The following is an 8,276-nucleotide window of genomic DNA, read 5'->3' as shown; positions in this document are numbered from 1 at the left end:
TGAAGAAAACCTGTGCTTCATTCATTGGTTCACATGTGACGTGGATAAATGAAATGATAACTCACATGAAAGAAAGACAATGTCTCGTGACGGTTACAGATTGACAAAACAAAAACAAAAAAAAAGCGATAGACTGCACACAAAAGGTGATTCGATTCTGTTTTGGTATCGGCTCTACAGTTCAGTCATCATAAACCATAAAAAGCAGCAAGAACAGATTTTATGTGGAGAGAGACATGAATGAAACAATGATGCGCACAAATGAACAGTAGTCAAAAGAAACATTACAAAACAAAGAATGAATTAAGTGAAACAAAAGCGCTCCTCTTCTTTCTCCCCCTCTTTGCATATTGTCGTGTGGATTTGTCAAATAGTATTTTACCGGAATTACCTGGAAAAAAAGCGAGGGAAAAACGAATCAGGTGTTTTTATTATTGTTATTTTGTGAATCTTAATGCGAAGTGTTAGTTACCTGAAAATGGGTCGGGTCAGCAAGTGTGTGTGTTTTAAACAATCTCCATGGAGCTCTGTTTTTTCTTGTTGGACTTGTTGGAGAAGAAGCACATCTGGACCCAGCTCTTCTTCGGCTTAACCACCAGCGATTTCGCGTTGCTGTTGTTTCTCGCTTCCACGAGATCGTTCATGTACTGAACAACCGCCTGAGGGCCCTTCTCGGCTACATCACGAGGAGGAACTTGAAGCGGATTCTCCTGAGCACGAAACACACGCAGCTTCGTGAGCATCCTAAACGACTCCGGAAGCACACGGATCTGGTTATTGCTTATATCAAGCTCCTCGAGCATCTCGAGGTTGCCTAACGACCTCGGCAGCGACACCATATCGGCGAAGTTGTTCCCCACGTTCAGCTTCACGAGCGTCGTGGCGAAACACAAGCTCTCCGGGACGGATTCGAGCTCGTTGAAACTCGCGTCCAGCTCTCTGAGGCTAGACAGAGAAGACATCGTGGTCGGCAACTGTCTGATATTGTTGTAACGAACTGACAAGATCTCCAGCGTGGTGATCTTCCCGATGGCTTCGGGGAGAGCCTTGAGCTTGTTGTAATCCGCACGGAGCTCTTTGAGGGAAGAGCATCCACCGATGGAGTATGGGATCTCTTCGATATCGTTCGTCTCCACGTCGAGCTTCTTTAGGTTGGCGAGCGAGCCGATGGACTCGGGGAGGACAGGGAGGTTGTTGCAGCTCAAGTTAAGCTCCTCGAGCTGCAGCAACCTGCTGAAGGAAGAAGGCAAAGATGATAGCTGGTTGCCGCTGAGGTTGAGGTGAACCAAGTTGATCAGCTCCCCGATAGACTCGGGGAGCTGATTGATTCTGTTGGAACGCAAATCGAGGTTTGTCAGAGAAGCTAGCCCTCCTATGGTGTTTGGTAACACCACGATGTGGTTTTCAGACAAGTCGAGCGATGTTAGAGTGGATAACTTGCCGATAGAATCTGGAAGCCACTCGACTTGTGGAGATAGCTTGTTCTGTAGATTCAGCTCTTTGGTAGCTTTCTTGGCTGATACCTCGATCAAACTAGCAAGCTTTATCAAACTCAGCTTCTCTCCTTCATTGCCTACACATCACACAATAATGATTCAAACCACAGTTACTAAAAACATATGGTTCAAAACATTGGCTGGTCTTATCCAAAATGATTTTCTTATATATACTACTCAAATCGATTTTTTTTTCTAAATCGATTTAAATCTTTAATTAAATTCATCACAATAATTAGATAAAATATTTTTTGTTTTGTTTATCTAATTTAATAACTCATCACAATAATTTTATAACTAAACACAGAAACTCATATATGTAAATAATCCACATAATAGCTAGTCCTGTATAATACTACTAGTTACAACATAGCAATTTTTGTAACATTTGCTAAAACATAACTAGTGTTTGTTGCTACACTTTCCATATCTAGAAAATCCAAAGTTCGAGTAACTAACCACCAATCTAGAGCCTTTAAGTTAAAAGAGAGGAAGATGAGGTAACTAACTCACCGGCGAATTTTCCGGGGACGAGCGTTGAATCCACAATCTGCTGTGGTGCTCGAGGAGGAGCTACGAAACCATCACCGTAGAGAGAAGGTTTAGCTGTACTCACGAAGCTATCGTCTCGCGAAACCATCTCCTTTGGACGAGCAGGCGTCTTCTCCGAGAAATACAAGCTCGACGGAACCGTCGTCGGAGGAGGAGGACGAGAAGACGGAGGAGCAGAGACGCCGTTAGAGGAAGGAGAAGGAGAAGCATTATTAATGCAATCAGAAGCTCTCTGGATGAAATCGTCGAAGAGAGAGTGAACGGTTTCCAGATCGAGGAGCTTGGCGGCTTCTCTTATCTGCTCTTTGCTTCGGAACCGAACGAGACCTTTCTTCATCTCCTGCAGCACGGCGAAGAGCTCGCCGGGGACAACGTCGGAGGAGGAGGGTTTCCTCTGGTTATCGATGGCTTCTAGCCAGGCCTGGTCTTCCTTCTCCACGTTCTGTATCAGAGACCTCGCGGCTTCGACCTCGTCGAGTCCTGGTCTCGGCGGGAGAGATCTGTGGATTCTCATGATTTCTTCCACCACTTGCTCCGTCGTGTCCAGACGCTTATCCAGCAGCTGCAGAGAATCCATTATCGTCTTTCCAATGTTTTTTTGTGTGTGTGTGCGCTCAAAGTGTCGATTTTTAAGTGAGAAGAGGAAAGGAGAGAGAGAGAGAGAGTTTTATTTAGAAACACAGAGGAGGCTCTTGCTTCGCCTCATAAAGACAGCTGTTTCCATCACTCTTTTTTTTTTCTTTTTTGTGCTTCTTCTCTTGTTCTTCTAGTTCCTTCCTCAGTTCATCTTCCTCTGTTCCCTTCCGAAATAATTATTTACTTTTTTCATATTGTCTGTCACCCAAGGAAATACAAAAAAAAAATCATTAGTATAGTTTCCTAAATGTTGAGTACTAGTACTTTATTAGCATTATCATTAGCAGGAGGATATTTTCTTATGTTTTAAATAAATGCGACGGGAATAACGTGAACCGTGGGATGGTGACTTATTGCTTATCTGTGGATTTTGATTTTGTATTATCACGTTATTCCCATTTTTCCCTATGTATGTATACACATTTTTTTCTTCAGTATTCTCCACGTATTTGTATCGTATTTCTTGGAAAATATCTAACTCATTTCGAAAAAGAGCATTATGTGCACAAAGATGATGCGGAGATTAATGCCTGTTTCCATTTTTCATGTCTCCTAAAAGAATAATTCTTCGTTACCGTTTAGATATTACTACTTGGAAGTTGGAATGATATGGGGATCATCAACGATAACTAAATAGGCCCATTGTGTCCGTATCAAGGATAAGCATTAAATAACTCAATTTCTTTTTTAAAAATAACTCAGTTTACTCCATTACTGCTTTTGTTTTTTTTGTAGGTATATACATAGTCTTGTTTATTTTTCCCTAATTGTTATTTTTTGTTTACCAAAAGAATAAAATATGATTAGTTAAACTAAATTATTGCTAAACGTGCGACCAAAAGAATTGTTTATATACACTATAGATAATAAATAACTTGAAAAAAAACTGAAAATAAAAAGAAGAGATTACCAAGCGAACATTTGATTTGGTGAATGAAAAGTAGTTGTTGAGTTAAAAAAAAAATACAATGAACAAAAATAAAGGTAAAAGTAAAAGCGGAGAGGCGAAAAGAAGAAGGTGAAAGAGAAGAACGCCATGTGTGAGGTGGGACACGTGTCGGTGATAGGGTCGATGATGTGTTGTCCTTTAACCTGGATCCAGCTGTCACGTTCACAGTCCCCACTTAGAGCGAATACGCTTATGCAAATGCATATCTGAGACTGGTGATATAGATGATCTTATTTTCTGCTAAACTATTTGAAATTGTGCTTAATCTATTTTATATTAAGAAACACACAATTATTTGATGGAATAAACCCATAGATTACATGTATAAAACCACTTGTAAACACCTAGTTTAGTGTGTCAGGAAGTCTCAGAGCATCATTATTGCTAAGTCCTTAGCATTGGTCCTTAATCCACATATATGTATATGTATATGTTATATATGTGTATGTAATTGTTTGTTAAGGACTTTACGGAAATCGAAATCGAAAATTTCTTAATTAAGGAATTTTCGGTTTCGGTTTCCGTAAAATCATTAGCAAACAATTACATACGCATATATAATATATACATATACATATATGTATACTAAGGACCAATGTTAAAGACTTAGCAATAATGATGTTCTCAGGCACTTGGGATAGATAAAGAATTCTAAACATGACAGAAGACTGGTCAATATTCAAATATTTTTAAAAATTAGCGGAAGTTTCTTTTATATGCGTGCTTGTGTTTTAGTATTGCAAGTTGTGTTATAGTATTAGGAAAAGCAAGTTGTGCTATATTTCATGGCGATGTCAATTATTTTCTGTTATAGTGAAGCGGTGCGGTTAAACTATACATGGTGAAATCTTGGTCGGAACAATAAGAACGCTTTTTGTCAAAAAAAAAAAAACAATAAGAACGCTAACACCTATGCAAAACATTTGTTTTACAAACTAACAAATGATACAAGAAACCCTCCTCGAAAAGAAACACTCTACAAAAACATAGAAAAAGGAAGATAATCTAACGGCCATAATGGACACACTACCTTTTTATGCTTTTGTAAGTTGAAAATTCAGCTTTTAGCCAATGCTAAGGAATTTATTAAGATATTACCCAATTCAACATTCTTTTTTCTTTTCAAACTAGTTGGCTGTTCGTTCTATAAAAATATATATTGCAAAATTGCTACTGAAACATTGATTCGAATGGATATGTTTGTATGTGGTCTAATGAAATAATGTTATATTATACTTGAAAAGATGCTTGAATTCTGTTAAAGAAGTTCATCTTTGATTTTTAGTTGGCTGTTCGTTCTATAAAAATATATATATTGCAAAATTGCTACTAAAACATTGATTCGAATGGATATGTTTGTATGTGGTCTAATGAAATAATGTTATATTATACTTGAAAAGATGCTTGAATTCTGTTAAAGAAGTTCATCTTTGATTTTTATTCGTGTACTTTGCATTGGAAAAGTCAAACACAAAATCAAAAACAAAAAGATAAACGGCCGACACAAGAAGATACACTGCCGAAGATTTTGTTTGTTTTTGTAGCTATAAAGTCGAGAGATTCAATTCAACTATTCAAGTCATAGACTATAATGTTTGATGTAAGCATTTATTATTTTTACATTTATCGTCACTCTCATCGCACAATGATAAAATTTGACGAATCTTTTTATATCCTCTTCTTAATAGGAGATTCTCTTTTGGTGGTCGCATGCATTGCTTTACTTTAGAGAAGCAACGTCATCTGTTCAGAATGAATACCCCTTCACACTTCACATCTCTTTCTGACATCACATAAAAATTTCAAAGCACTCTTAATAACCTGTGACCATAAATTCAAAAGTTTCTCGAAGCTATGATGCGTACCTTCAAGTGGCTCGACTTCAAGATCAGACCGGTCTATTGTCTTATAGATTTCTAGAAATAGATGACTTTTACCTTTTACCATTACAGCAACAGCTTTTGAACAAATACACGTACTCAACCCTAACTGCAAGTCCTTAATCTAGCTATTTACCTAACTGCAACAGCTTTTACCTAACTGCAAGTCTTTAAACTAGCTAGGGGATAAGGATCAAACCTCACTCTGATTAGTACTATTAATGCTCTCCACACATAGCTAAACAGAGTGAGGACGAAGCAATTAAGTGATATCAACTAACTACAAAGCTATGTAGCACAACACACTCAACGATGCCTTAGCTCCAACACAAAACATCAGAGTGATCTTTTTTTTTTTTATTGACTTTAAATGAAAATCAAAATCATCACAAATTTTAATTTGAGACTAATAAAACACAAATGAAACCGAAAAGAGGTCATACAAAAGTCTGTCAAATGGTTCACGACGCAACACAAGACAAATCCTTCAAAGATAATAGAGTTTCCTTTTTGACCCACGCTCAGAGGAAAGCATCTTTCTCGAGCAGCTTCACCACCTCGAGCTGGTTATTGAGCTTAGCCACATCAATGGGTGTCTTCTCGTCTAGGTTTTGCAGAGTCCTGCAACCACATACACAGAAAAGCGTCATATAACTCAAGTCTTGAAGAACTTTTTCAATATGAAGTCCTCTCTCTATATAAGTGCTGTGTTCTAAGGGCTTACACTGCTGCACCATTCTCAAGGAGAAGGCTAACACAATCTTTCCTCCCGTAACCAGCAGCGTAATGCAGAGGTGTGTTCTTGTTTTTGTCAACAGCGTTAACACTTGCTCCAGCATCGATAAGAACTTGAGCACATTTTAACTGCGGCAAGGAAACAACAGGGTGGTCAATCTCGGATTCAAGTCGACAGTTTTAAACAAAACGCCAAGCATAGAAGTGACCGAATGTTAACTTTCCCTGAAGTGATAATAAAAGAATTGCATACCTCGCCGTATCCACACGCAAAATGCAGTGCTGTCCTTCCTTCAGAATCTTCTTCATCTTTGTTACCACCAGATTCCAAAGCGGTTTTCAAACCCTAAATGAATTAAAAACGTTAATGAACAAATATACCTAATACACAAGCAAACATTAATAATGATAAAATCCCAAAAAGGTCAAAAGCATAAGAACGTTTAATGAACAATAGACCTAATACTCAAGCAAACATTAATGATAAAATCCCAAAATGGTCAAAAGCATAAGAACGTTAATGAACAATAGACCTACTACTCAAGCAAAAATTAATGATACCATCCTAAAATGGTCAAAAGCATAAGTAACAAAGTAGGAAGCAGTCTAACCTCAACATCACCAAGACTGGCCGTTTGATGAACAATAGACTCTTCTTCTTCTTCTTCAGCCACCTCGGGTTCAGCTGAAGGCGTCTGGTCAGGCAAGCCAACAACAGGCATACCCATTGCTTCACCAAGCTTTTTCAGTACATCTTTATCATTCCAGTACCTAATTACCAGATAACCAAAAAAAAAAGAAAAAAAGTCTTCCTACATAAGCACAAACAACAACAAGCAGAAGAAGGAAGTTTTACAATTTCAATGAAAACGAAAAGAAACACTGACTTCATCATGGCAGAAGGACCACCAGCATCAATCTCATCAAGTATACGTTTCAACTCTGGATCTTCTTTCAACCGTGCCATACGCTCAGTAAAGTTCTCAGCTGTTTCAGGGTTTGAGAAAGCATCCAAAAAGGGAGACATTTGTGGATCCTGAAGGCAAAAGAAAAAAAATATTTATCCAAAGCCATGCCTCAATATTAAACCAAAGTCCAGAATATATATATATATATATGCGTTTTCCGTATTCACCTTGACCAAGGCGTTACCAAGTCGCTCAGCCATGGTCTGAAACTCGGGGTTATGCATAACCTGTTCCATTGTGCTGACATACTGTTGTGGATCAATGTTAGGGAAACCTCCTCCTCCTGCTCCTCCCTCAGCTGCGTTTGGGATAGATCTCTGAAGCTGCTCAGCCAACTGGTTAAAGGCAGGATCTTTAGCAATCTGCTCCGCCAATTCTCTGATGCTTGGATCTTTTCAAAAAAAAACCATCAGTAGAAAAAGCTCCACCTAGAAAATAAAAAATAAAACTGTTTCAAAGAGCAGACACGTACGTTGAGGATACTAGCCATGTTTGAGAAATCAAAAGCATTGAAATTCAAGCCAGGAGGGTTAGGTGATGAAGGTGAACTCCCAGATGCTGCTGATGCTGCTGCTGCTGATTCCGGTTTAGGACTCTTGCTCTCCTCCTTCGATTCGGTTTTCTCATCTACAGAATAACAACGATAACCAAAATCACAAAATCTGACTAGATACGGTTCAATTCAACATGAGATTTTATATATACGAAGAAAAACAAATGTTACCTGAAGGAATCAGCGGGTTTTTCTCTGGATTCGAAGCCATTAGATCAAACTTAAACCCTAGAAGAAGAAGAAGAAAAAACACAATAGATTATTCAGAAACAAAGATTTAGACAAGGAGGCGAGACCAATCAAAGAGACGAGAGTTAAACCCGAGAAGACAACGTTGTGGTGGCAACAGCACAAGAAAAAGCCGAAAATAACAGATAATTAAATTTATTTTTAATATTTTATTAATCTATACTGATAAAATGATTTATCAGCTGTTGTAATGGATTGGATTGGGAAGAAATCAACAGCCACTGGTTTATCATTGAAGTACGTACCTAAAGCTTTTTT

At 38.2% G+C, this 8,276-nt stretch overlaps 2 protein-coding genes across 2 annotated transcripts; both read right to left on the bottom strand.

The window, feature by feature from the left end:
- LOC108843170 (plant intracellular Ras-group-related LRR protein 4) lies at window positions 1-2,886 on the bottom strand. The gene is made up of 3 exons (XM_018616288.2): window positions 2,010-2,886; window positions 473-1,573; window positions 1-391 (listed from the first exon to the last, which is right to left on the bottom strand). The coding sequence occupies exons 1-2, from the start codon at window positions 2,623-2,625 to the stop codon at window positions 507-509; spliced, it is 1,683 nt and encodes a 560-aa protein (XP_018471790.2). The 5' UTR covers window positions 2,626-2,886; the 3' UTR covers window positions 1-391; window positions 473-506.
- Window positions 2,887-5,849: 2,963 nt separating this feature from the next.
- On the bottom strand, window positions 5,850-8,157 carry LOC130494690 (ankyrin repeat domain-containing protein 2A-like). The gene is made up of 9 exons (XM_056999837.1): window positions 8,090-8,157; window positions 7,941-7,997; window positions 7,685-7,843; window positions 7,384-7,607; window positions 7,136-7,284; window positions 6,860-7,019; window positions 6,502-6,594; window positions 6,238-6,377; window positions 5,850-6,134 (listed from the first exon to the last, which is right to left on the bottom strand). Exons 2-9 carry the CDS (start codon window positions 7,978-7,980, stop codon window positions 6,035-6,037), a joined length of 1,065 nt encoding a protein of 354 aa, XP_056855817.1. The 5' UTR covers window positions 7,981-7,997; window positions 8,090-8,157; the 3' UTR covers window positions 5,850-6,034.
- Between the last annotated feature and the right edge of the window lie 119 nt (window positions 8,158-8,276).

This window comes from Raphanus sativus, unplaced genomic scaffold (genome assembly GCF_000801105.2).
Source record: "Raphanus sativus cultivar WK10039 unplaced genomic scaffold, ASM80110v3 Scaffold2112, whole genome shotgun sequence".
NCBI lineage: Eukaryota > Viridiplantae > Streptophyta > Magnoliopsida > Brassicales > Brassicaceae > Raphanus > Raphanus sativus.
This window is presented reverse-complemented; position numbering and strand designations above follow the sequence as displayed.

Coding starts and splice junctions, on each gene's coding strand:
- LOC108843170 (XM_018616288.2), bottom strand. CDS start 2,625: ATGGATTCTCTGCAGCTGCTGGATAAGCGTCTGGACACGACGGAGCAA. Junction 1,574..2,009: donor CGTCCCCGGAAAATTCGCCG/GTGAGTTAGTTA, acceptor TGTGATGTGTAG/GCAATGAAGGAGAGAAGCTG.
- LOC130494690 (XM_056999837.1), bottom strand. CDS start 7,980: ATGGCTTCGAATCCAGAGAAAAACCCGCTGATTCCTTCAG. Junction 7,844..7,940: donor AAACCCGCTGATTCCTTCAG/GTAACATTTGTT, acceptor GTTATTCTGTAG/ATGAGAAAACCGAATCGAAG. Junction 6,595..6,859: donor CCAGTCTTGGTGATGTTGAG/GTTAGACTGCTT, acceptor TAATTCATTTAG/GGTTTGAAAACCGCTTTGGA.